We start from the raw sequence: 27,504 nt of genomic DNA on the forward strand, positions 1-27,504 counted from the left end.
GTGTGAGGCACTGGGTTCAGTCCTCAGCACCACATAAAAATAAATAAATAAAGAAATTGTGTCCACATTAAAAAAAATCTTTAAAAAAGTAATAAAAGAGTGTTGTTAGAACTGTAGTTGTGCAGTCTCCACATCCATTTGCCATCATTCTGTAGCTTCTGCCATACATGTTCATCTTGCCCTCTAGATTCCTAGCTTAGGAATTTCCCAACTAGTTTCTCTCAGCAACCTTTTCTATTTGACAGAATCTTGGCTAGTTGTTAATCTTCCAGAGATTTTTGTTTTATGTTAGTTATTTGAGGTCATTTGGTCAGTAATTTGGACTCTTTCATTTCCTGTTCCTCTGTTTCAATTTTTAATTGAATATATCTCACTTATCTCATCCTCCCTCACTCCCTTTTGTAGAAAGAGTGTTTCCTGGCATTGACTCCTTTTCCAGCCTTTTTCACCATGACTTATAACCCTTCTCACTCATCCTTCTCCCCCATCCAGAACCTTGCATATTCTAGACAAGTGCTCTCCTCTGAGCTACATTCCCAGCGCCGCCTTTAAAAAAACAAAAAAGGGCTGGAGTTGTGGCTCAGTGGTAGAGCATTTGCACCACATATAAATAAATAAAATAAAAGATCCATTTACAACTAAAAAGTATTTAAAAATTTTTTTTGAGACAGCATCTGCCTGCCTCCTAGTTAACTAGTTAAACTACAATGCCCCTTAAAAACCTCTAATGGCTACCATATTATAGTTAAATGTAAAAAAATCAATAGATGTTGTAAAATGAAGTAGGGATTTAGGGTATAGCTTAATGGTAGAGAGCTTGCTTCTTCAGCACAAAGCCCTGAGTTTAATTCCCCAGCATTGAGGAGAAAGTAGATGGGATTATAACTGTGATTAGTAAGTGAGGATTTTTGATGCTACCAAAAAAAAAAAAACACACTAAATAATATTGACTCACTGGTGAGAAAGTTGTTCCCATTCCAATTCCCTTTCAATCCTTGTGACCTCAAATTATAGTCTTAATCTGGTGCAAACATGTCTTCCATATCACTAGAATGCCTTCTAATCTCCCTCATACAACAAGAATAATATCTAGCCTGAATTTAATATTTGTATTGTTAAATGCTATTTATTGTGAATTATACCAATTTCACATTTACAGTAGGGTTATGAAGTTTCTTTTAAAAATAAATCCTTGGGCTGGGGATGTGGCTCAAGCGGTAGTGCACTCACCTGGCAGGCATTCGGCCGAGGTTGGATCCTCAGCACCACATACAAACAAAAATGTTGTGTCCGCTGAAAACTAAAAATAAATATTAAAATTCTCAAAAAAAAGTAAAAATAAATCCTTTTGAGGGGCTGAAGATTTAGCTTAGTGGTAGAGTACTTGCCTTGCATGTGGGAGGCCCTGGATTCAATCCTCCAGTACTGCAATAAATAATTAAATCTGATTGAGTAAAAAAATGTTAAGTGTTTTTTTAAAAAATAAGTAATAGTACAAGTGAAACACAGATGTACTTTTTATCACTATGGTATGTGCAAATAACTGAAGTTTAGGAAACACTGAAACCACAATATTCAAATACATGTTGGGAAAAATTACAAACTAGTTAATGATCATGCATCCTCACAGGCATAGGCTTCTTAAGTAATACCTGATATTCCAAGGGCAAAACAAAATAAAAATAAGAAAGGAATCATTTGTTATTAAATATTTACTATAAATTTTTTTAAAGAAACTCCCTCACACATTTAAAACACAGAACTTAATTGAGTGAAGTGCAGCTATATTCAGATTTTGTGTCCCCTCCCACTGCATCCCATGGAGCACAAGGATAAAGTATTATACTCCAAGGGGTCCCACACCAGCATATTCCCTCTTCCTGAATAGGTCTACATCTATCTCATTTTTAGTTTTTCTTCCTTTCTTTTTTTTTTTTTTTTTTTTAGTGCTTTCCCAAATGAGCTTAGAAACTAGTAATCTGAATATAAGACTTCAAAACACTGATCTCTAAGAATACAAACCTTGCTCTGTTTTTAATCTGGCCAAATAATAAACATGGTTATATTTCTAGGTTAAAGACAAAATGACGGACAATAGAAGCTACTCTAATTCACCAGACAAATTTCCTGTCTTCTCTGATTCTGCCCACTTGCCGCTGCCCAGGTCCTTCTATCTGGACCCCATGGTCACTTTCCACCTGTGTCCTGAGGCCCCAGTGCCATCTCCTTACTCTGAAGAGCTGCCATTGCTGCCATTTTCCAGTGACTCCCTGATCATGGAAAATTATGGTGAACCCTGCTCCTTCACATTCCCAATGCCTTATCCAAATTACAGAAGGTGTGAATACTCCTATGGGCCAGCCTTTATCCGGAAACGGAATGAGCGGGAAAGGCAACGGGTAAAGTGTGTCAACGAAGGCTATGCCCAACTGCGACATCATCTGCCAGAGGAGTATCTGGAGAAACGACTCAGCAAAGTGGAAACCCTTAGAGCCGCAATCAAGTACATTAATTACCTGCAGTCACTTTTGTGCCCTGATAAACCCGAGACCAAGAATAATGCCAGGAAAGGCTCCTCCCTAATGGCAACCACCAGTCACCATGCTGACCCTATTTTTAGAATTGTTTGAATCAGCATTTCAAAATAGAGACAGATAATTTCACAAAATAAGATCTCCGACAGCATCCTTCAATAGTTTTTTTTCTGTATGTAATTTCTGTGTGGGCAGATACAGTTCCCATGCTAACCTATGCTGGGTATTAATAATACATTATCTTATGTAGACTGATAAAATGCTTTGCTCATTTCTTTCAAGAGCTCTAGTAGAGCAGAATGGATTTCCCAGGAACCTCTGTACTTTTCACCCTGCCCTTCTCACACACTTGGCCCACTTCTCAGGTGTCAGAAGCTCTCACAAAAGCATGAAAAGTGACGAGTGACTACTCAGTGCTAGAGGTGTATTTTGCAGCTACTTTGTGCTAACCTGTCATAATGAATCTGCCTTGATTTGTCAGATGTTTGGTGGTTCTTATTTTTTTGGTGTTGACAAGAAGTCACAATGAGAAAACATCTCAGGGTAAAAACAAAAGTAGTCTATAAAACTTTTTGTCCTTTGAAAAGATTTCAGATTTATCTTTTTCCTGCACTTAGACTTCCTTAGGCAGCTTAGTACAGAGCTTCAGAAGGCAGACTCTGGTCACTAACTGCCTCAGTTTCAAATTTCACTCCTGCTTTCATTCTAGATCTTGGTTCTTCATCTGCAGTGTGTGGATAATAACAGCAACACCCCTGTGTTTATTATGAGGATTAACTGTGCCTAACACTGAGTACATATCCATAACCATTGTTTTCTATCATCATTATTATTTTTATCTTGTTTTGTCCATAGTATTACCATCCTCCAGCCCATAAAACTTTCAGCTGCCAGGCCTTTCCTTCACCCTTGGGAAGGAGAGTCCCTGGCCTGTATCTTAGAGATTGCCTTCAAAATGTCTCCATTTCTACTCAAGGCTAGCTTCAGTGCTTCCATCCCTCTTTTTTTTTAAAATTATTATTTTTTAGTTGTAAATAGACACAATACCTTTATTTCTTTTTATGTGGTACTAAGGATCAAACCCAGTACCTCACATATGCTAGGCAAACTAGCGCTCTACTACTGAGCCACAACCCCAACCCAGCTTCTTTCCCTCTTAACTCCCAGGTCCCATCTGTCACCAAGCACAGTCAAGACTTCCCTCACACTGTTACACTCATGTTCACTGTCATGTCTGAATTCTTTCTCAACTTCCATTCCCTGCCATTAGTTGCACCTTCATTTTGTATACAAACTTCTCTTGTAGTTCCTCTCCTTTTATCATTATGCACTTATCTCTGTATTTTCAGTAGATAGATAACAATCATATTCATTGTATTTTCCTTATAAAGAGCCTCAACTCAGGTAGGTATCAATAAATATATGTTGTTACTATTTTTCTATTCCAATCCTGTCACCTTGCATCGGAATCTTTGTTAACTATGGCTTCTCTGGCCTCATAGGCTTGTGTTTCCAACTGGTTCTACCCTCACTCTGATGTCTTACAGAGTTTCAGGTTACTTTGTTGTTCCAACTGTTTGATGGCTTCTTTTTAAATTCTTGTTTAAATGTATCCATTTGCTTTTCAAAGCTCATTACAGTCTATTCCCATCCCAAATGGGACAGGACACATACCCTGTCAGAAGCAAACCACAGGGCTGGGGTTGTAGCACAGTGGTAGAGCACTTGCCTAGCAGGTGTGAGGCACTGGGTTCAATTCTCAGCACCACATATAAATATATAAAGGTCTATTGACAACTTTAAAAAAAATTGAAGATTTCTTGAAAGTTAAAGCAAACCACAGTCTTTCAAGTGTATTCTTTGCTTTGTTCTTGCCTCCTACCTAATCTAGATTATTCTCCTTTCCCCCTCCACCATTGAAATTCCATTGTCTTATTCAGGACTCCCCTCAATGGCAGCCTTCATCAGTCTTTTTTAGACTCTATGTGCCAAGTAATTCAGCCTTTAAAGTATATGGGCCTGGGCTACAGTTATTCTTGTAACTACAAAATTATGTGTTGTGTGCAATCATCGCTTAAGATAATTTGGGTTACAAGCAAGAAAAAACCCAGTCTAGGTTGGAATAACCAAGAAAGGGACTTTATAGGCTCATATAACTGAAGGACTCAACATTGTCACCAAGGACCTATTTTTTATAGGTCTATTCTGACTTTTCCTGGAAATAGCTTTGGTGTCCCCAAAAGGCTATCATATGCCTTCTTATTTGTACACAGGAAGAAAGAAAAAGTCTATAACCCAGGATTCCCAGAAAAAAAGACTTGAGATCCCTTCTGATTGGAGAGGAACATACCATGCCTAATGAACCCCTGTGACCAGGAACATGAATGTGCTGACACACCTGGAGCTGGGAGTACAGTCTACTTCTCTGTGTATAGGGATCTGCAGACGGAAACAAGAACCCATGGAAGGAGGGAATGGATATAGGGGAGATATCCACAAATTCCCTACATATTTTTTAGCTACTCAACACAGGGCCAAACACCATCAGTGCACAGTAACTGTGAGATTCCTCAAAATACCAGCCTCTTCCTTGGATATTCAAACAAGAGCAGAATCTAGACTTCTGTTCCTTTGGTCACCAGTGTCCACTCCCTGTATTCCTAATGGTTACCACACCTCTGCTCTTCAGTAAAGTCCTGTCTGTTTCAAGCATAACCACACCTTTGGTTGTTTTGTTTTAAACCTTGAAAAATTCTTGGAGTCCTTAGGCCAGCCAGTGGCTTCCCCCACCCCAGCCTCCTTTCTGTTTAGGGTAGAGTTAGATCAAAAGCACTGAGTCTCTTTAGGGGTCAGCTCCCTCCTCACATGACTCCCCTGGATCCATGGGGGCTTCCCACTGTGAGTGACTGACTTTTCTGGCAATAGTGAAGCCCGAGCTTTTGGAAATTGGGGTCACAATGTCTTTCACTCCTCCTCTCTTTTCCCTATCCTCAAAGACAAAGATTGAGAATAGGCCTTCTTTCCTCTTCCCTGTCTCCTATGGCCTTCCTTCATCCCTCTGCACATGCTCAGTGCTCTCACTGGCCTACAGCATTCCTTGCAGATGCATCCATGGCAACCTGCTGGGCAACCAAGAGTCAGTTGGGCTAAAGCACTGGGCCCCAACTGTCAGAAGGTATCTGAGACTGAGGCAGAGGCTGGGTTTCAAGCTGTGAGTAAGTCTCTTTGGAGTTAAAACTATAAAGGGCAGGACGGATTCTAACAGGGCTCTGGTGGGCTGAAGCAGCTAAGTTTGATCTTGAGTCCTGAGTGGCAACTGTGGCTCTGACCCTGAGAACTCAGCTCCAACAGGTAGCCAGGTTAGGAGGGGAGTTTGGGGCTGGGGTTGGGGTAGTTTGTCATCAGGGTTGGAGTTTGTGAAGAGAAGAGTGGGCTTATCCCTGCCACTGGGGAGAAAAAAGAGAAAAAACATACTGAGCTTATAGTCAGCTGCTTTTCGTGTCTGCCGAGGTTAAGTGAGCACCCAGCCTAAGGATTTAAAGCTGGTTTCTCTAAAACCACAATTCCTGCTCTTACAACCCCTCCTGTCTCCTGAGCTGAGGTTTCTGAGACAGATGATCCAAAGAAGAACTGGGTGTCTTGTGGGTAAGGGAGGGACAAGGATGCAGCTGTCCCTGAGATAGCTAATCTGGAGGTGAGTTCCCCCACCCCACCCGGCCCAGGTGCCCTTTGCTGGGCTGTGGGCTGTAGCTCTAGTAACACTGGTGCTTGTTCCAGGTGGTCTCTCGGAAGGCCATGCAATCCTCTACCCAGCTCGGAATGCCTTTGCCCAAATACTGCAGTGTGGCCACAACACTGAAGACCCCTGGCTGGAACTGTGCTGCTCCATTCTGGGATCTCTCCTTCACCTGCCCCTTTGCCCTCCGAGCACCCTACATCCCCAGGCATCATGCTCTCACAAGGTACCAGCATCAGCAACTCTGGAGGGAGTGGTGGTTGTTCTCTTTTCCCTTTGTTCTTAGTTCTAGATGGAGTCTCATGAGGAGAGCACTTGCTTTCTGTGTAGGCTGACAGGGTTCTTTACTGTTTGGCCTGTTGTGTGGGGTATAAGTCTATATTACCCTGGCCTAAGTGGTACTACCAGTGACCCAGGTTGCCTGGCTTTTGTCCTTCCCTGGGCTTTACCTTAGTGGTTTCTTACTCTAATTGTGGCTTTCACAATTGGCATCTGTGAGAGAAGGCTTTCAGCGATGACCAGTTCCAAAGTTTCTAACTCATTTTGCCATCAACTATAAGACTTGCCGTGGCAATGAGACTTAGAATTTCTAAAACCAACAACTAAGGTGGTATATGTAGGTTCTCCCCAGATCCCCTCAGTATTCATCCTATATGAATTTCAATTGTCATCAGGGTTAGGTTTTGTGAAGGAAAAAACAGGTTTACTCCCAGAAGTCCCACCTCTGGGTTGGAGGAAGGAGGAAAACACTAACATACATTGAGCTACTTATATGCAAGGCACTTTCCGTGTTTATCTGCTGAGCAGTAACTGAAGTGCAGAGATTAACTGAGCACACAGCTAAGGGGCTTATAAGACAATTGAAAATCCTCAACTGTTCAGGATTTTTCTGAATAATATCCTCAGTCATTTGTTTAAAGTGTGACTACAAAGGGGCCAAGCAACCTCAGCCTATAGCAGTTACAAATTGTGTAAATTCCAGGGATCAGTCCATGCTACTGAACATTATTAGTCTGCCTGGGTTAGAAACAGACTTTTAGTGCTCCCTTTTTCGATTCACCTATTTCTACCATCCTGTTTAAGTCCAAATTAAGCATCTTTGTGTTCAATGTTGTCTACAAAACAGTTTCTTTAAAAACCTTAACCCTCAGGCAACAGCTCCCCCATACCAGGTGGCCCTGCCCACCCAATTCCCCAGAACTGGCCTCTCCTTTTCTACACCACAGCACCTTAGGCAGCTCCTCTGTGCTGCCTCTGCTCTTGCACTAATTCATCCTTCTGAGCCCCTAATGCCAAGTGCTTTACAACTTTGCTCCTTTGGCATTGCAGTCTACACTTCCTTTCCTCATTCTGAAATCTCATATATAGCTTTAGGGTTTACCTCATTTCATTTACCCTTTTCTGGTCTTTTTTTTTTTTTTTTTTTTTTTTTAGTTTCAGAACAAACATTAATTAATTTGAATATATCAAGGATAATTATGTTTTGGTTATCTTGTAACTATTTCCAATTTAAAAATTATGGTTCCCTTCACAAAAAGCTTACCTTATCTTACTAGAAGTCATAGATAGCCACATTCCACATGGATTACCATTCCACATACTCTAATGTGAATTCACACACCTTGGCACTCCTCAAATCTGTGAAAAGTGGTCCTTAATGTTTTGGAGGTTGTTGTTCACCCCCCTAAATTTGCTTTTTTCCAGGTATTCTTCTTATCACCAGTATCTCCACATTGCTGACCCAGCATGGCAGGGGCCTGGCTGGCTGGGAAGAGTTGGAGGTGCCACTGACACTTGGGTCCTGGCTAGAAGGGAACCAGATGGCTTTTATTACCTGGCTCAAATAAAGGCAGCTCCAGAGGCAAGTCCCTGACTCCTAGCATCCCCCTAGTACACTCCTCTAGGTGATCCTATTCTATCTGATTAGTCTTAGCTACTAAGTGTGTCCAGCAGTTCAGTTTCTTAGATAAGCACAGGTCTCCCATAGCCAGACTGTAGAAGTGAACATAGAGTATCAGTGAGCATATTAGTTTGCTAGAGCTGTGTGCACATAAACTGAGCAGCTTAAATAATAGAAGTCAGTTGTCTCACATTTCTTGAAGTCCAGGTATTGGCAGCATTTGGTTCTTTCTAGGGGCTCTAAGGAATAATCTGTTTCCTGCCCCTCTCCTAGCTTCAGTGTTTGCTAGTAGTCTTTGGTATTCCTTGGCTTGCATCACACTGATCTCAGCCTTCAACTTCATATGGCGCTTTCCCTGAGCATGTTTCTGTCCAAATTTCCCTCTTTTATAAGAACATCAGTCACATTGGTTGCGGACCTTCCATGATCATTATGACCTCATCTTAACTAATTTTTAACCTGCAATAATCATATCCCTTCCCCAAAAAAGGCATATTATGTGATGGTAGGGGCTTGGACTTAAACATATGAATTTTGGAGAAAGGGAAACACAATTCAACACATAACAGTAAAGAAAATGTACATTTAAAGTACTTTGCTCAGGAAAATCAGTGTATTGAATTGTTAGCACTTGCCTAGAGAAAAACATGCCTTTATGCACACGTGGGTTCCTGTTCCTGCACACAGAGGCTCATTCCTGGCACACTAGGAACCTGATCTGGACTTTACTTCAGGGGCTTCTTACCGCTTTGGGACTTTTCAAAGTCAGACTTTGTAAACTGATGAAAGGAGGATAATGTGAATTCTCAAAAAATATGAATTATAGGATTTCCAATCAGAAGTCATTTTACTATTTTCAAGCAACTAGTAGATCAATTCAAATAAATATTAGCAGAATTTTGCTACTATACAGGTCCTGTTTTGTGATTGGTTTAAAATTATTTATAATACTCAAACCAACTTCTATTTTGAATTAGCTGAAGTACTTTTTCTGTTGTATACTATTTATTTACTTAAACCTTCCCTCCTGCTGCTGGCAGGTTGGGGACTGCCCTCTGGCCACAATCACACCTAGCCCATGTGGGCCTCATAAATCAATGATGAACTATCCCCAGTTGGTTTTAGACTCTGGAACACATTTGGCAGTATTGGAAGGAGAGAAAAGTCCAGAGAACCCAGGTTACTCCTGGGAATTGTAGACCAAATATTTGGTTGGAGGAAAGAAAAATAAGAGAACAGAAAGAGAAAGACAGAATGTGGTAATAAATAAGGGTTGCCCATTGCAGGAAGTAGAGAGAACAATAGTCCCATTACCCTCCCTGTCTCCACTTCTTTCATTTCTAAGCAGCACTGCCCCAGTCCTGACCTTTATTTGAAGGGTCCTTACTCTTGGTAAGGAAGAACCTTGGCCTGGTTCTGGGTCATTGTAGGGAATCTGGGTGCTCCCTATTGTACTTTCTAATGCGAAATCTTACTCTGTTGTCTTTCCCATAGCTAGAAAAGCAGGGGATCCTGCTTGTGGAATATGAAGTTCCCCTTGTAATGTGCCCAAACCTGCCACCCCAGAAGCAGAGTGTGGTCTTAGAAGAAGATGTCATTCAACTCTCACCATCCAGAGACTATTCACTGCAACCTGGGGACAAGGTGCTGGCACCCTGGGAGGCAGACCGACAGCGGTATGGTCCTGGCACTGTTCTCTTAGGCTTGGAGACAAAAGATCCTCAGAGAGGTAAGGGAAGCTTCTCTGACCCATCAGTCCCCAGAAGGAGCCAGGCTGGGGATAAAGCCAGAGCATATAGACTGAAAGCCATTAAAGAAAGAATCTTGGGGCTGGGGCTGGGGCTCAGCAGTAGAGTACTCGCCTAGCATGTGTGAGGCACTGGGTTCGATTCTCAGCACCACATAAAAATAAATAAATAAAATAAAGGTATGGTATCCAACTACAACTAAAAAATATTTTTAAAAAAAGAATCTTTATGCCATCACTTGCTGCTTAACTTGGGGGTAGCAACAGATGCATGTTCATAACTTTCATATTTTAAGGAAAAAACTCCCAACTACCATTAGCTGAACCACAGTGTGGTGGGATTATCCTGGATTCACACCAGGAGTCACCATTCATCCCTCACCAGGTCCTCTAGGGTCTAGGACTGAAGCCTACAAGTCTATAAGGAAGTGGTGATCAGTGGCCCATGAGGATGTCACTCTTGCCTCACGGGTAAGGGCTTTGTAAGTTTTTACCCCCAGAAAGTTGAGGAATTATTTTTTCAAAGAGAAGCTTTCTTGAATAACTCCTCTGAACTCTGGTTTTTGGCATGGGTGGGAGTGTATATCAGTCAGCTGAGGTTGTATTTTATGAGGGCTGCAGATTTCTCAGGGGCCAACACTTGTACAGGATCTCAGAGAAGGGTGTGTGAGGATCCAGGCAACAGAGCAGAGAATTCAACTGAGGCTTTGCCTTTGTGGATGGGAGAACTCTTATTATAATTCTAACCCAAAGAAGAGGTAATTGTAACAAAATGTTGCTTTTTTCTGTTATTTAGCATCAAAGGAAGAAATCACTGTTCACTTCTGGAATGGCAAGACAGCTAAAGTGCCTCAAGGTGGGGTCAGGTGGGTGCCCCCTGCTGCCTGGAAGAAGGCTGTGGAGAGGCTGCACTGGCCTTGCACCAGGGAGGACCTCAGTCCCCTCCTCTGGGCCCCTTGCTGCTCTCTGTTGGGGCCAGTCACTGGATGCACCACCAACCTGCCTCCTCTGGATGCTCCTTTCCTGTGCCCTCCCTGCCAACCCCATGCCTGCTGCCGGCTGCTGTGCCAGGGCTGCTTCTGCTGCTGTTCCTTGATGGACCCCACCTGGTGGCCTCTAACTAGGACTTCAGAGATCACAGCCAGGGAATTCCTGGAGTCAGTACTGATGCCCACAGCACAACTTTTGCCTCTGGAGGGTTCTAAAGAGGAGGCAGTAGCAGTGCATGCTCCCATGGCTGTTTCTTCCTCCTCCTCTTCTTCTTGTGAAGAGTCAGAGAATGAGCTGGAGATGGGCCTTCCCCAGAGACTGATGGTGAACAGCGCAGTCAACACTGACCCCATCCTTCCTGAGAAGTGTTGGAGGCAGAGTGGCCCCTGCCAGCCTGAGTGGAGGTATTGGAGGAGGAATGGATCTGAACCACGTCCTGGGAAACCAGGTAAACCAAAGGCACTGCGTTGTCTTCCAAGATAGGTCTGGGGCTCCCCATCCATGTGTGTCTTAGCAATTGGATGCACCTGTCCACTCTGTTGGGCTTGGGAGTAATACTTTGGAGACCAGCCAAGTGGAAGGGGAGACTATGAGAAGAGAGAAGTTATAGGGTTCCATTTAAACTGAGAGAGGAAGGATGGGCTATCCTTTGTGCTAAGGTTTGATATTTTTTTCTTTCTTTACCAATCTCTTTTGAGAGGAAACTGCCATTGTCCATGTTTGCTCCCTCGTTTTTTTCCCCTGGAGGCCTTGATTTTTCTCTAGTTGAACAGTTAAAAATGCCTCCAGGTGTTGAGATTTGAGTTGAGGCCATGAGAAGCAGAAAAAAAAGGTCCTTAAAAACATTGGTCATCAGGCCACATTCTCCAGATGAGCCCCATAGTAAGTCAAAATGGGAAGGACAAAGCACTACTTCATGCAATTCTTTACAACTAATAGAGGAAACCATGCTAAATTGTCATGCCGCCATTCCCAAGCTTCTTTACTTCGAACTGAGGACTATGACATGGCTTGATGGATTTGAGAAGCAGCATATTATTAATCTGCTCCAGACCCATTCTATCTAAATTCCTAATAGGGCCTAGAAAGAACAGAAGCTTAGGTCAATTGGCAGAGCTGTGTGAAGAAGGGGGCCTGGATAAGCCCAGCCTTAGGCTAGATTCTTGGAGCCCTGGAGACACTGATTTAATATTCATTGCAGAGGCATCTGGGGCAGGCATACTGTGAGCACTAAAGAACATCACTGCTAAGGGCTTAGGGGTCTCTAGCCACTCCCACAATGGGATCCACAGGGAGTCCTTATTTGGAGCCATTGCCTTATTTCTAGGATAGCTCAGCTAGAAGGACTGCTCAGCCCATGAGGATGTCACTCTTGCCCCAGGGGTAAGGGCTTTATAAGTTTTTACCTCCAGAAAGTTGAGAAATTATTTTTTCAAAAAGAAACTTTCTTGGGTGACTCCTCTGAACCCCTGGTTTTGGGCATAGGTGGGAGTGTATATCAGTCAGCTGTAGTTGTATTTTATGGGGGCTGCAGCTTTCTCAGGTTTCCAAGGTGTGGGATCTTTTCCCCACCTCTGATAGGGAAACAGAAGCATAACAATTCACTTATGGTCAGCTGAGATCTTCCTCCTCTCTCCAAGAGGAAACTGTGTATTGAAAATATAAGGTGGAGGGGAAAGGCCTTGAACTTCTATGAAATGGATCACTCTGTTCTCACAATGGTAAGCCTTAGCAACAGATACTTGGAAACAGCTCTTTCTAAGATCTGCCCTCCCAATGAGTGATAACATAAAAAGAATGGTGCCAAAATTGTTTTCGTACAAACTTTTCCATAGCTTCTACTGTCTCTTGCTTCAGCACAGCCTAGAGAAACAAAATCTGTACTTATCCAACAGAAAAGTTGATGGGAACAATTGAGATAGCACCAGGCCTGGCACAAGAGAAGGGAACAATAAAAGGGCGACCAGAGGCTACATGGTAGTCAGGCCCCAGTTACCATGTCTGCATTCTGCGGCTGTGGCTTGCTCCATGGCAATCTCTAGAATGGTTCCAAATTAAAATCCAAATTTCCCCTGGCTCTACACATTCACCACTCTTATCTCCACTGCCCAAAGTCACTTAAAACCTATATTTAGTCTCTCTCCCCACTTTAAACAGATTCAATCCATTACCCCCCAATTCTAATAATTGACTGTAAAGAAGATAAATATACTATCTTTTTAAGTACTGTTTCTTTTGCTATGCCTCAGGGAAAGTTAATTCCAGGTCTGAACCCTGAGCATCATCAGGCATGTTCCCTAATCTTTGGACAGCAGGCCTGAGATGGGGCCTGGAGAAGGGGGCCATCCCCAGCCCTTGTCACAGATGCAATACTGACTGTCAGCTAAGTAGAAAAGTTGAAGTGTATCAAACCATGTATGGACCACGGCTGGAAACAATGACAAACTACAGCTTTATTCTCCCCTCCAGACTTTGTTTCCTTTAAAGAAAATGTGCTGCTTTGCTTCTCCTAAATGATTGGTATTTAGTCAGTACTAGATATCAGTACTTGATCTGACAGTATTTGATCTCAGTGCGGTCAAATACTAAAGCTTGATGGTCTTCAGCTCTACCTCTTATGAAACCTCTTAGTTTCTTTCAGCAAAGGCAGCAAGAGGTCACTGATCCCAGAAATCCTAGGGAGGCAGATTGTGGGTTGCCATCCCTCATGGTGCTCGCTTCCCTTAAGACTGAAACAGGATTCAATCTGCAATATTAAAAAAATTAAGTATTCCTCCCTTTTTAGATTGTTCTTCTGTTCCACACAAGTCCCATTTGATTTTTGTCTCATTTAACTTTTTTTTTTTTTATAAATTGTCGATAAACACGATACCTTTATTTATTTATGTGGTGCTGAGAATTGAACCCAGTGCCTCACATGTGCTAGGCAAGCACTCTACCATTGAGCCACTACCCCAGCCCATTATTCAACTTCTTTTTTTTTTTTATTTTTAGTAATACTTATTTTTTAGTTATCGGCAGACACAACATCTTTGTTTGTATATGGTGCTGAGGATCGAACCCAGGCCGCACGCATGCTAGAAATGCTGCAACCCGGCTGCACGAGCCGCCAGCAACCCGGCTAGACACAGAAACACGAACTGCTCAATCGGGAAACAAAGCTTTATTTAAAAAAGCCGCTAAGCGATCCCTGTGCGTCTTACTAGCAAGCCGGTCGACCCACGTGTGTCACCGGAACAGGGCACTTGGACCTCCCTCGGAAGTTCCCTCCTACTATCCTTCCCCAACCAATGGGAACTCTCCCATTACATGAGTGACATGAGTAACCCGAGTCCCGTAACAGGCCGAGGTGAACAGCAGGAGTCCAATTTCCATATGAAATGTAAAGCTTAACATAATCATATCCTCAATGGTTCGCTGGCAGTCACCTAAACCAAAAGAGCCATGTATCAATACTTTTGCTGTGGCTCCTAGCATCTGCCCCCTTCTGTTTAATTAAACAACAGGCAATGTGGCTAGGGACCGTGCCTGTTAGGTATGTCCAATTCACATATGGTTCTTACCCGTCATGGGAAAACTGACATTATTGCGTCAGCCTCCTGGCTTAGGTTGATACCACTGCAATCGAATCATACCCGTCACTGACTACCGGTCCAGTATATAGCCATACCTGTGGAGTAGGCCTATGCACCAGTGGGGGGGTGAGGTTCTTGCCTCACCTCTGTTGGCCCCCAAATTTAACCTTGGAGCCAGTGGGGGGGGGTGAGGTTCTTGCCTCACCTCTGTTGGCCCCCAAATTTAGACCATCACTAGCAGAAGGGAGAAAGACAGCTTGAGCCACATCCCCAGCCCCTATTCAACTTCTTAAAACTTGTTTTTTAAAACCATCAGCCTACTATCTTTCCTTTGTAATCAATGTTATTGATTAGTGAAGGAGTAGAAGCTTCTTCAATTAGAGGCAACTGGTTAATTTGTTTCCTCTATTGGCTGTTTAAAAAAACTCTGGTAACTTCTTCCCTCCCAACTCCAAATTTGGGTATTAGATAATGACCTTTCCCAAAAAAAAATGGCCAGAAATGATTAACAAAGTTTATTTCTCTTTAAAGATACAGTACAATACTAGCAGCTTACAGATGCTTAAGTTCAGTGACCCTTAATGTAGTTCCACTTGTCATAAAGACCAATCTCATCAAAATTGTAGCATATTCACCATATCTAATTATTTTGGATTTAGGAACAAGAGGTTGCAACATCTGGAAAGAAGAGAAGGACAACAAACAGCAGAGAGTACAAACTGCAGTAGTGGGGACTACCAAGGAGCTGACCCTGAAAGCAACCAATGTGAAGCCACTGCAGACCCTGCCAGAGGAAGCTGAACATAGAAAACTAAGTCAGGGACACATCCAAGGGACAAGAATTCCCAAGAATTCAAACTAAAAGCCCTGGGGGGTCTAGGTAACGCAGAATGGCTGAGAAGGGTCATTTCAGGGGCTCCTTACATAGTTCAATCTATCTGGAGTCACAATCACTGTGTGAGTTATAAAACCCAGGGCTCCCTTTTCCAGAAAATTGTATTCATAATTTTGTATATAATTTCAGAAGGCTTATAGAAACCATGAAACTCATCATCAGTTTCTTGTGGGAGGGGAGGTACAAGGAAGGCTCTCCATTTAAATAATGCTATCCCATGACATTAGACACAGGTCTGCTTTAGTAGGCCTTCTGTTTGGGTGAGTCTTTACTTGCAGGAATGCTATTATAGATCTATTTAAAACTTTGTTTTTAAAAATAGTCAGATAATATGTAGCATTTTTCCTGAGGAAAGATTAGCTATGTTCAAAATGATATGATTCAATAGGCTGTTGGTGTGATAGATTAAAGTCTTGGGATATATCAATACTTTTTAAAAATTTAAATCCAAATGATTCTTGGATTTAAATCCAGTGATTTTTGATCCTTAAAATTTTAAAAATATTTAAAAAAATATTTTTTTTAGTTGTAGATGTACACAATAGCTTTATTTTTATTTTTATGTGGTGCTGAGGTTTGAATCCAGTGCTTCATGTGTGCAAAGCAAGTGCTCTACCACCGCACTATAACCCCAGCCCTTGATCCTTAGAATTTTAGCATGAGACTCAGGATTTTTCTTTCTCTTTTTCTCTTTAACAGAAAATCAAAGGATTATGATGGTAAATACCTAACAAAGAGTTATAAAGAGTGGCTGACAAGACCTTCTTCAATGGAAGGTAGAACACAGGCTGCAGGTGAGAATCAAGTAAGCAGTAGCATCTTCACCCCATTAAGACTTCCCTGCAGATGAGCAGCAGGAAGGCACCACTCATAAGGGGCACAGGAGCCAGTGGCTCTGTCTGGTGGCACTGCTTGAGAATGCCACTTCCACAGAGGCCACTTTGGAAGACCCATAGTAGACCTGCTTTGGGCAAATGTCTCCACAGCATCTCTGCTGTCTTTTCATAAAACCTACAGTTGTACATGGGGAACACTGACCTCTTTTTAATAGCAATAAAATGAATTCTCTGTTTCCAAATCTTTCCCTTTATTATCATAATTAGACTTTACTTGGAAAGCTAGTAGTAAAAACTATTCAGACAGCATCATCACATTATTACTTTTAGGCAAAGGAGGATGGGGGACTCTCAAGTTAAAATGGGACTGAAAGAGACAGATTCCAGTTCCCAAGAAGGCTGGCCTCTACAGTCAGCACTAAAAGCAGGATTAATGTGTAGTTATTAAGAAAATCATATGGTGACTTTATTCTCCTTGCAACTTAAAAAAGAGTGATGTGATAGCAGTGAAGGCCAACATCATACAGGGAAGACCAAGTCCACACTTTGTCCTGAATCAACTGCTACTACATGAGTCTTCTTGGTCAAGGCAGTTGAGCCCACAGTGACAGAATAGGTCCCTGGATATACTTCTATGTAGAGGTCCTTTGAGATGTTCTCAGCCTAAAAGGAAAAGAAGACACCATAAAGAATTTATATCTCAATGCCAACACAGCACCTCCACTAGGCTACCTTTGTGCCAGAGGTATGATGGAATAAAGGACTGATGGAGGAGATAGAGGTTCTGTTTTCATGGCTCAGTTTGGTCATACAATAGCAATGTCATTTAGATAAACCTCAGCCTTTCCTTAAGCTTGTTTCCTTATTTCTAAATTTGTGATAATATCCACCTCACAAATAAGCAGAAAACACTTTGTAAATGTTAAAGTGTTATAGAAATATGAAGGATTACAAAAGAACACTCTGGTTGGGGTAAGAATTAGGCAGAGGGACAGACTAATGGTTATTGTTTTGCACTTGTGAGCAGAGATTGACAGTAATGACAAGGTCCCTAGGATAATGGGAAACATTCTTTTTTATTGTGTTTTGCTAAGTTTGTTATCAAGAAGATGAAGCACTTCTTTTCTCCTAAAGCTAAAAACAATATGAATGGATGTCATTTTGTCACTGAAGCAGCAAGTAGCTGGAGGAATGGTTCTACACTGGAAGCTGGAGTTAATGAGTTTACAGCTGATCTGAGTGCAAATCATTTTATGAAATAAACTTCACACATGGTTGGAAAGTGGATCATGGCAGGTGTGCAGGCAGAAAATATTTTCAGTAAAGAAGGCAAAAAGATAGAAGTCACAAACCAGAAAAGAGCCAGTAACAGCAAAGTGTCAGCTATGATGCTCATTTATGTTTGGTGAATATTCAAAGGAGACACACCAAGAAAAATGAAACCACTGGCCAGAAAATCCACCAGCAAGAATAAATAATATTTATGAAACTCTCCCTGCCTTGGCCTTCAGATAGATTTGAAACTGACTTTATAAAAGTTGTTTTGTTCTCCTTGTATTCCCAGTTACTGCAAAACTGGAGGTCTATTATTTAACAAATGTGAATATATATGACAATGCCCTAATTATTTACCAGTTGTCAAATATAAATAAAAGGTTTCAGAAAACAGCTGTATCAGAATTGCAAAAAAGTCAAAGATGCTCTGTAATTAAGATTAACACTGGGGTAAGACTATATCTGTGACTCCAACACTGAGGAACATCAGGAAGATTAGCATCATCTAAAATCAGCAATGATGGAGGCATTTAAGCCTAATGATTTATATTTGTACTAGAAACAGAATATTCTTAGTTGCTACTAATGCTAGTATATTCCAAATCATGGCTCCCAGCAAACTGAATATAAACAAAAAGAAATTTATTGTAGCAACATGCTGAAGTTCCTTTCCTCAGAATTCCAGCCCTTCCAAGTTCCAAAAGATTCTTTGAGGCTCATAAACTGAGTAATTTTTTAAAAAATATTTATTTTTGGGCTGGGGATGTGGCTCAAGCGGTAGCGCGCTCGCCTGGCATGCGTGCGGCCCGGGTTCGATCCTCAGCACCACATACCAACAAGAATGTTGTGTCTGCCGAGAGCTAGAAAATAAATATTGAAAAATTCTCTCTCCTCTCTCTCTCTCTCTCCTCTCTTAAAAAAAAATTTAAAAAAAAATATTTATTTTTTAGTTTTCGGCAGACACAACATCTTTGTTTGTATGTGGTGCTGAGGATCAAACCCGGGCTGCACGCATGCCAGGCGAGGGTGCTACCGCTTGAGCCACATCCCCAGCCCACTAATGAGTAATTTACCCTAAAAATGAAAAACTCATCATTATACATTTTTTAGAGAAAATGGAAAATGGAAACATGCTTTAAAATGTTTTGGAACCTGATATCTCACCAAATGTATATGTTTCAGAGTTTTAGCAACAGTTGCACTTTATAAAAGCAAGCAAGGTCAGGCCCTCCTGCTGCTTGAACAGATGGTGAAATTCCAGCAGAACCCAGTGCCAGCCCAGCTGAGCCTTAGGAAAGGAGATGTGAATACTTCACATTCTTTCCAACCACAGCTATGAATTCAGGCACAAAAAGCATGTCTGAAATTTTGAAAGAAGGATACCAATAAAACACAACTTTACACTGAACCAAAATTTTGTTCACCTTCCTTGAGTGTAAAATCATCACAACTTGAAAATACTACAGATTCAATACAAACAGCCCTATAGTTAACAGGTCAAATGGTTCATGGAATTGTAATGGTTGTGAAGTGCAGCACACTAGCAGCTCTGTACTCACCGGCTGGGATGACTCTGAAGCATGTGCTAATGTTTCATAGATGCTTCCTGAACTGAAGGATGTCTTTTCTCTGTCATTTTTCTGAAGAGACAAATATTGATCAGTGCCCAAACTTTGACTTCTGTATTATAAAGAGAAATTTTCTCCTGTCTTATTAGGAGAATTCTTCTGTACACTTTTTCTAAGTTATCATTGAAGTTATTAAGGCTCTTTTTAGTGAAGTCTGAGTTATTTTTAGTCAGATGCTTACCATGATTACTTTTTATCCTTATATGGGCTTTGGAGTCAGAAAGGCCTGAATTTAAATACTATTTCCAGCTATTTACTAAGTCAGATAGATAAACCTCTTTTAATAAGCTTTAGTTTCCTAGACTATAACATGGGGCTATTTGGATTTTAGGGAGGACTGAAAGTGCACAAGTGATAACACTCAGCCAGTGCTCAGAAAGTATTCTCTTTGCTTCTAGGAGTGTGGGTACTAGAAGGGAACAGGCTGACACAGCCAATTCCCTTACAGTCACAACTTAAATTTTACATATATAGAGAAATGACTACCCAACAGGTAACAACTAAAGGTCAGGTTCACTTAAGGTGCTCTGATGAGGCCCCCAAAGGGCATCCAGGATGCAAACTCCTACAGCTCTCCACATCCCAGGAAAAAACAAAGATGCCTCCAGTCTGTGCTCAGCCCTGCTTCATATCCCTGCGCTCACTGCCTATACTTTTCCTAAAACTCTTTGCTCTGATACCCCAAGGTGACCCACATGCCAGAGAAGTCAGGATCTGACGTGAGGATTAGGATCGGACTTAACATTTTTGGGTACAACTAGAGGAATTCAAGAAAAACAAAATGCCTATTCTCCCCTTGAAAACTACCACCACCACCTCCCATTTAACAAGTAGAACATTTGGCTTCCCCAAAATTTGACATGTGAACAGGTCGGTAGTGAGTGAGAGGCCTGTAACTGTTACTATCTTTAGAAAAAGTATCACTTGAACCCAGGAATTCAAGACCAGCATGCACAACATAGGGAGACCCTGTCTTAAAAACAAAACAAAACAAAAAAGGATTTTGAGACCCCCATTCCCTTACACTTTTTTTTTTTTTTTTTGGTCGGGGGAGGTAGGAGAGACACAGGGATTGAATCCAGGGGCACTATAACACTGAGCTATATTCCTAGCCCTTTTTGTTTTTTTTATTTTAAGGCAAGGTCTCCCTAAGTTCAGGAGGCTGGCCTCAAACTTGTGATCTTCGTGCCTCAGCCTCCTGAGTCATTGAGATTACAGGTGTGAGCCAAAGAACCTGGCTGCACTTCCTTTTAAAAAATTACCAAAAACATGATAACTATCATTACCTTTATAAGATATGTAATTATTAAAAATATCTTTTCTATCTCTTGATGCAGAAAAGGACATGTGAAGCTCTTTTCTTTGAGCATATTCAGCAATCCTCCAGCCCAGGATTGCTGGTTCAACTAAAGAGCCTACAGTGAAATCAGTCTTTTGGATTAGACAAATTCCTATTTCATGCTCAACACTGTAAGTTCTCTAAGGCTGCAAGTTGATATTTTTCTGTTGAGCACTATAATGCTGAGTCACACAGGCATCCAATAATAAGAGTTTAGTAGGAACTCCCCCAAACAGGTCTCACATCTTGAGAGACTGAGAACATATTCAGGACAGTTTTGAAGACACATACCTGACCATGCCTTCTGTAAGAGTACATGTCTAGCTCCGACTTCCCTCTGTGATAACGATAGACATGGGTTGCCCCTCCTTCCTCTGCCACAGATGAATAATATTTCTAGAGAAGTAATGTGAAAGATGTTGGGTAATTAAATAGTCTGGTCAATTTTTCAGTAAATAAAGAAAACCTCCAATGCTTGGGCAAAGTATGGTTAAGGAGGAAGGCAAGAGAGCAAAAGTAAATCACCTCTTTTTGAGAGGCCTCTGAAGCCTTAGGCCATGTAAAGTGGCTACAGAGAAGAAAACTGCATTTGGCATTACTTTGCTGCCATCTGCTGCCTCAGTAGGGCAAGAACTCTGGCCAATTAAAGTTGGGCAGGACCATGTTCTCTGCCAGGTTAAATAATTTTTCACATCTTTGCCTCAATGTCAAATACACATGCCCTTTCCTTTCCTCCCCTGACAAGTTCTGATGAACAGTTCCCCATTTACTAAGTCTTAGACAAGGACATGGGAAAAGAAGGGTACATTTGCTTGAGGTTTAGAAATATAGCAGGAAATGAAACATAAACCCAAGAGCTATACAACCTTTCTCCTTAGGGTTCCCATGCAGGGGAGTGGAAGGAGAGGTCTCCAGTTTAATAATAATCCAAAGGATCTGAAAACAGTTACATTTTTCTTGTCTATTTACTTCCCTCCCTCAAAGTTAACCTCAGATTTGCCCTTGATTATGACTAATGATGAAGACATCACAAGCCTGCTTGTTTTGAACATACTGTAGGGACAGTATCCAAAGCACATTACTAGAAGAATAAGCCAGGGAAAGCACTCAGAACATGGATCTAATACCTTGTAGGGGCTGCTTCAAAATTGTGGAGGCATATCCATAATACTATCCTACACCTCTAGAAAACCAAAGGGTTCTGTTGGACCCATTCTAAACAGATTTGAACTGAACCATGAACTGAAAACCAATATGAAAAATACCAATTTGCTAAACCTCAAACCAAAGACAAATTATATTCTTTTTTATCAAACCATGAAGGCAAGCATTTATCACTTCACAATAGAGCTAAAAAGTTATGGATTTTTCTACAACCACTTCAGTACAAATGAGAACATGAAAATATACTGAGTAACATCACATTGGTTGGAATACTTATTCTGGTCACAATGATTTTTTTTTTTTAATACGTTTAGTTGCAGTTGGACACAATACCTTTATTTTATTTATTTATTTATTTATTTTAAAAATTTTTTTCTTTTAATATTTATTTTTTAGTTCTCGGCAGACACAACATCTTTGTTGGTATGTGGTGTTGAGGATCGAACCCGGGCCGCACGCATGCCAGGAGAGCGTGCTACCGCTTGAGCCACATCCCCAGCCCTATTTATTTATTTTTATGTGGTGCTGAGGATCGAACCAGCGCCTCGCACATGCTAGGTGAGCCACAACCCCAGCCTCCACAATGATTTTTATAAAAGATGTAGAAAGATTAAGAGTTTATTTTTTTTATCTTAACATATGAAATGAAAAAAGCAATAAAACAAGGAATCCTCTTCCTTTTCCCTTACAGATAAATATCCTCAGAGTCAAAAAAGATTCATAAAATGTTAAGGCTAGAAGACAGTAGAGTTTGGTGTTAATCCAAGAAGATAGAGAGTACCCTCCTTGCAGGTGATTTCCCTCAATGTTGGCTAGCCTGCCTTCAATAGTCCCTAAAAAGTACTTTTAAAATGGCCTAAGTACATGGGTTTCAGAAGAGGAACTTAAAAAAAAATTACTTTTAGTTGATGATTGACCCTTATTTTATTCATTTATTTCTATGTGATGCTAAGAATCAAATCCAGTGCCTCACACATGCTAGGCAAGTGCTCTACCACTGAGCCACAACCCCAGCCCCAGATGAGGGACTTTAAAACATTTGTTCACTCATTTCAATGAATGGTACCAAAACTTCACCTAAATCCTGCATCCTAGAGTTTGTGATAAATTTGCTGCTGTTCCTCTCAGTGGAAACCAAAGAAATAAACTGTAAAGGCTGGAAAGGATTTTAGAATTCTTAATTTCATGATGGGAAACTAAAATAGCTTCAGGTCCTGAAGTACTTTCTCCAGCGTATCATTGTTCTTGTCATATGTTTAGGAAAGACTGAGAGAGACTAACTGGCCAAAGACATTACAGTGGTAGAACATGGGTATGATTCTTGGGAAGTAGTTCCTGACACTAAATCACACACCCCTGACCAGGAAATTCCATCGGTCCTATATAACCACTTTTATCACCAACAACTGCTTATGGACCCATTGGGACATAAAGTCTGATCACCAGGGATTTGAAACAAACATTACAGGTAAAGATCTAATGCAACTGTGTTTCAGTTTGTGTTTCAACATGTTTTGCTGTTGTGTGTATGTGATACTGGGGATTGTATCTTCTGAGCTATACCCCCAGTCCTTTTTTATTTTTGAGACAGGGTCTCACTAAGCTGCCCAGGCTGGCATCCAAATTGCATTTCTCCTGCATCAGCCTCCCAAATAGCTGGGATTACAGAGTATTTGAGTTACAGGCCTGTGTCCATAATATTTTAATGAAAACTGAAAAAAAGAGGCCCAGTTACAGTTTAGAGTGATCCTATTTTTTTTTGTAATCTTCAGTTCAATATTGAAAAACAACAGCAACATCCTGCAATTTGACCTGTTTTAGAATCCAACAGATATCCCCATACACACTAGACTGAAAACTCAATGAGGGCAGAGACCTTTTCTAGTTTGTTCACTATTGTATCCTCAACAATTAACGAGTTAGGAATTCAATAAATATTTGCTGGATGACTTCTACCTTGGGTGCATGCCTGGTGAACAGAAGATTCAGGAGTATCCGAGTCTCCCTAAATTCCAGAAACATCCACATTGTGATCATCCATTGATGATCAGGGGCATGGCTTTGGTTCACATCAACTTACCCCACACTGACTTGAAGTATAGTCCATGAATTCAGCCATTGTTCTGAAGGATGCACTAAGGGTTGGGTGCCTTTCTTCTCTCTATTTGAATAAATGGCAAGTCACAAGTGAGGCCTAGGATTCCCTGATACAAAATGAAACCATTTTGGAAATAGTCTTTTCATTTTTGGAAATCAGTAAGAAGGATCTAACTGAGAAAGAATTTCAACTCAATAAAATAGAAATGCAATTTATTCAGGACCTAAAAAAATAAGTTTGCTATCTTTCCTCTAATATCATATAGTGTCTATGTGAGAATTTTTTGTTTATTTAATCAACCAGGGCCAAGCACTATCATTGTTCTACAACTACCCAACAAGAATCTGTCAAAAGGAGACTTTTCAAAGGATTTTTCCATTCATTGTCCTGATAGTTTCCATCTTTCCGACACGGGCAGAATCCCTCAGGCCCTTCTGAGGGGTGTGCCCATGGATGCCAGCAGGCCACCGCCTATAGAATCACTGGCTGGTCGCCCAGCACCAGGTCCTCACCTCTACAGGAAGAAAAGGCTGGGGGGCCGCTGCCAGTAGTCTTTCTTGGTAGGACCCCTCCCGGGAAAGAATCCCCAAGCTGCCTCTGGGGCGCTCGTGTGAATGCCAGTCCACCGCCCGCCTCTTGGCCCGCTCCAGCACTTCTTGACCCAGCCTAGCTGAGCGCTGCAGGGAACGTCGGTCCACCCCGGTCAGCGTCGCCGCGACGAAACAGTTGTCCATGTCTCCCTGGGCAGGCATATATACACAGAGGTTCAGTCGGGCTGCCGCGACGCTGCTTCAGTTCTGGGTGGGAGCCCCGGCCTCGACCTCCCCGGCGGTCACCGAACCCCTTCCGCCCCCAACGCGCACTCAGCGGGCGCCCAGCCAGAGGGCGAGGCTGCGCGCGCAGGTCCCCCCCATTTCCGCATCCCCTCCCCACGGCAGAGACCCCCTCACCAGACCCGCTTCTCAGTGCGCACGCGTTCCGCCAGAGAGGGAGGCGGGCCTGGAGCGCCAGGCGCCGGCGCAGCAGACCATTGGCGGAAGGCAGGGAGAGGCGAGGCGGCGGGGTGCGCCGCCTGGGCCGACGCGCCTTCGCGTCCCGTCCGGGTCCCCGAGCTCTGGTTGCCTGGATAACTGCAGCGTTCCGGGGCGAGGTGCAGGGGCGGGGCGTAGGGCTGGCTGCTGCGGGACGTGGGGTCCTGGGTGGAGCCGGCAGCCAAGGCCCCTAAGAGAACTTCGCAGCTTAACTTGGTGAACCTGGTGTAATGTGAGGTGGTCTCCGGTTGGGCTAAAACATTGTTGGGACTAAAGTGCTTCCTGCACCTCTTTCTACTGGTCTATATATTTTTTAAGGTATCTCTAAAAACACTTTTTTTTTTTTTTTAAGGACGTGCTTAGTCTAGGCCAAATAATAAGGGTGCCAAAATGGCTTTTGGAGACTGCAGTTCTGTCAGACCCGCAGTCTGTCAGCTCCGACAGAGGCCGGAGGGAGGCGGGCCTGTCGGCTCTGGAACACTTAGATCTCAGCCGGAAGATCGGTGTTCCCGTCTCACCGGGCAGGGGGCGCCTGGAGAGCCGTAGGGTCTCTCAATCCCCTCACCGCTGCTTCCTCACTCCTCCAAGGGAAAAATGAATTCGTACATTTTTGGAGGTCCCTTTCTCTTGAATTTTGAATCCACCTTTCAAGAATAATTATAGGGCTGGGACTGTAGAGTGCTTACCTAGTGTGCTTGAAGCCCTGGGTTCAATCCCCAGGACCATTTTGGAAATGAGTCATCACAGCCTCTGCCTTGGTGGCATAAATTTGTGTATGTATTCAAGCGATAAAATCATTATTTAACTAAAAAGAAAAAAATGAATAATTGCACCATTTTTTTAGGTAAGGAACTGTGTGCTTTGTTACCTTTCCACTCTTCTAAGGTAGATTAATCCAAGGACTCAGTGCTAAATAGTGACTCAGCTACCCCACCCTATAAGCAGCAAACTACTGATGCTCTAGAAGGCCCACTTTAAGGACACTGATCAGTGGTGGTGGGGGGGAGTCATTTTAAAGGACACAAGGAAATTCTCAGTCTTCAGCTAGTCTCACTCAACAGATGGGCTTGATTAGCAGTGATGAGCTACTGCCAGGTGAGTATCAGGATATTAGTACAACCTCCATCTCTACTGTTGATTTTGCTCACTTCCTGCTTTCCCCTTTAAAAAGAACAGTGAAAGAAACCCTGCAGCCAGTGGTGATGCACACCTATAATCCCAGTGGCTCGGAATGCTAAGGCAGGAGGATCTCGAGTTCAATGCCAGTCTCAATAAAAGTGAGGCACAGAAGAACTCAGTGAGAGTCTCTAAATAAAAAAAAAAAAAAAATTAGGGCTGGGGATGTGGCTTAGTGGTTGAGTGCCCCTGAGTTCAATCCTCGGTACCCCCCACCCCCCAAAAAATGAAATCTTGAATTTTCCCTGAATTGTTTTTTCTATTTAGGAACATTCCAAAACTTTCTTCCCATGTTTATCAGGTGCCTTCTTTAGAGCACAGTGATTATATGCACAGTCTCCTGAATATCCAGTCTGGGCAGCTGGTTTGAATACTGACTCTGCCACTTTTTTTTTTTTTTTTTTTTTTTTTTTGCTGTGGTTCTGGGCAAATTACTTCATTGAGTCTCACTTTTCCTCATCTTTTTCTTTCTTTCTTTTTGAATATTTATTTAATAATTATTTTGGGGGCTGGGGTTGTGGCTCAGTGGTAGAGTGCTCTCCTAGGACCAGCAGGGCCTGGGTTCTATCCTCAGCACCGCATAAAAATAAAATGCATTGTATTGTGTCCATCTACACCAAAAAAATTAAATATTTTAAAAAGTCATTGTTTATATTAAAAAAATTGTTTTTTAAAAATTTTTATGTGGTGCTGAGGATCAAACCCAGGGCCTTGCATGTGCTAGGCAAGTGCTCTACCTCTGAGCCACAACCCCAGCCCATTTTTCCTCATCTTTATACCTTAAAAGATATAGCAACCCCTAGACTGTCCTTTTCTTGAGGGCAGGAACTATATCTATTTTTTTCAGTGAGTTTAAGGTGCATCTATATTTTATCTGACACAGTAGCAGACTAAAATAGCTATTGAATTGGGTTGCTGTAAGGTTTTTATGAGATAATTCCTTTAAAATGCTTAACAATGCCTTGGAAAGAATAGGCATTCCATAAATTTAGCTAGTGTTATTATATGCTAGGCACTGTCCTGGGAGTTGTGGAAAGTAGAAAGTGAATCAGACTAAAGGAGAATAAGAAAGCAGAGATGATGCACATAAAGTCTGTAACACCAGAAACAAAGTATTATGACATGCCATGAGACTGATACAGATAAAGTGCTATGAATCTTAGAAAGAAACTGTATTCAGCTGATAGAGAAAGGCTTTGCAGTAAAGGCAGTATTTGAGCTAGACCTTGAAAACTGGCATAGGAATTCATGAGAAAAGAGGTAGCTAAGGTACCCATGAACTTCTCTTACAATAGTGTGTTTGAGGGTGAAACAGAATTTGGTCTTTATTATGTATTCATTTAAAGATCCTGGCTCTGTAACTTTTGGCTGTTACTATGTAACCATGAGTAGGTTACTTAACTATTCTATACCTCAATATTGTCATCTATAAAATGGGAATAATAATAGTACATTTCTCATAAGGTTGTTTTGAGGATCAACCAAGTTGACACATGTATAGTGCTTTAATAGTACTTGGCACATAGTAAATGCTCAATAAATATTAGCCACTATTACAATTTTAATCAAACTTCAGCCTG

At 41.8% G+C, this 27,504-nt stretch overlaps 3 protein-coding genes across 6 annotated transcripts; 2 read left to right on the top strand and 1 right to left on the bottom strand.

Annotated features, from left to right (window-relative positions):
- The first annotated feature begins 2,077 nt into the window (after positions 1-2,077).
- Ascl3 (achaete-scute family bHLH transcription factor 3) lies at positions 2,078-2,903 on the top strand. The gene has a single exon (XM_026409611.2). The coding sequence runs from the start codon at positions 2,085-2,087 to the stop codon at positions 2,628-2,630; it is 546 nt and encodes a 181-aa protein (XP_026265396.1). The 5' UTR covers positions 2,078-2,084; the 3' UTR covers positions 2,631-2,903.
- A 3,417-nt stretch (positions 2,904-6,320) lies between these two features.
- On the top strand, positions 6,321-15,362 carry C4H11orf16 (chromosome 4 C11orf16 homolog). Its single transcript, XM_026409610.1, has 5 exons — positions 6,321-6,496; positions 7,975-8,131; positions 9,665-9,899; positions 10,714-11,355; positions 15,142-15,362. Exons 1-5 carry the CDS (start codon positions 6,330-6,332, stop codon positions 15,342-15,344), a joined length of 1,404 nt encoding a protein of 467 aa, XP_026265395.1. The 5' UTR covers positions 6,321-6,329; the 3' UTR covers positions 15,345-15,362.
- Positions 15,363-15,451: 89 nt separating this feature from the next.
- Positions 15,452-24,806, bottom strand: Akip1 (A-kinase interacting protein 1). 4 transcript variants are annotated; one of them, XM_026409608.2, is made up of 6 exons: positions 24,673-24,806; positions 24,230-24,457; positions 23,700-23,780; positions 20,747-20,851; positions 19,048-19,128; positions 15,452-16,876 (listed from the first exon to the last, which is right to left on the bottom strand). In XM_026409608.2, the coding sequence occupies exons 2-6, from the start codon at positions 24,449-24,451 to the stop codon at positions 16,733-16,735; spliced, it is 633 nt and encodes a 210-aa protein (XP_026265393.1). In that variant the 5' UTR covers positions 24,452-24,457; positions 24,673-24,806; the 3' UTR covers positions 15,452-16,732. The 4 variants fall into 4 exon arrangements, with proteins under 4 accessions (XP_026265393.1, XP_026265392.1, XP_026265391.1 ...); XM_026409607.2 differs by having other exon boundaries at positions 24,668-24,806; XM_026409606.2 differs by lacking the exon at positions 24,673-24,806 and having other exon boundaries at positions 24,230-24,606.
- Between the last annotated feature and the right edge of the window lie 2,698 nt (positions 24,807-27,504).

Source organism: Urocitellus parryii, chromosome 4 (genome assembly GCF_045843805.1).
Source record: "Urocitellus parryii isolate mUroPar1 chromosome 4, mUroPar1.hap1, whole genome shotgun sequence".
NCBI classification, from domain to species: domain Eukaryota; kingdom Metazoa; phylum Chordata; class Mammalia; order Rodentia; family Sciuridae; genus Urocitellus; species Urocitellus parryii.

Bases quoted from the DNA above. Each gene is read 5' to 3' on its own strand.
- Ascl3 (XM_026409611.2), top strand. From the start codon at position 2,085: ATGACGGACAATAGAAGCTACTCTAATTCACCAGACAAATTTCCTGTC.
- C4H11orf16 (XM_026409610.1), top strand. From the start codon at position 6,330: ATGCAATCCTCTACCCAGCTCGGAATGCCTTTGCCCAAATACTGCAGT. The intron at 8,132-9,664 runs GCAAGTCCCTGA...TCTTTCCCATAG, and splicing joins AAATAAAGGCAGCTCCAGAG to CTAGAAAAGCAGGGGATCCT. The intron at 11,356-15,141 runs GTAAACCAAAGG...TTTTGGATTTAG, and splicing joins ACCACGTCCTGGGAAACCAG to GAACAAGAGGTTGCAACATC.
- Akip1 (XM_026409606.2), bottom strand. From the start codon at position 24,469: ATGCCTGCCCAGGGAGACATGGACAACTGTTTCGTCGCGGCGACGCTG. The intron at 20,852-23,699 runs GTAAGTTGATGT...TTACTTCTCTAG, and splicing joins ATACTTCAAGTCAGTGTGGG to AAATATTATTCATCTGTGGC. The intron at 19,129-20,746 runs GTATGTGTCTTC...TTGTCTCTTCAG, and splicing joins CTTACAGAAGGCATGGTCAG to AAAAATGACAGAGAAAAGAC.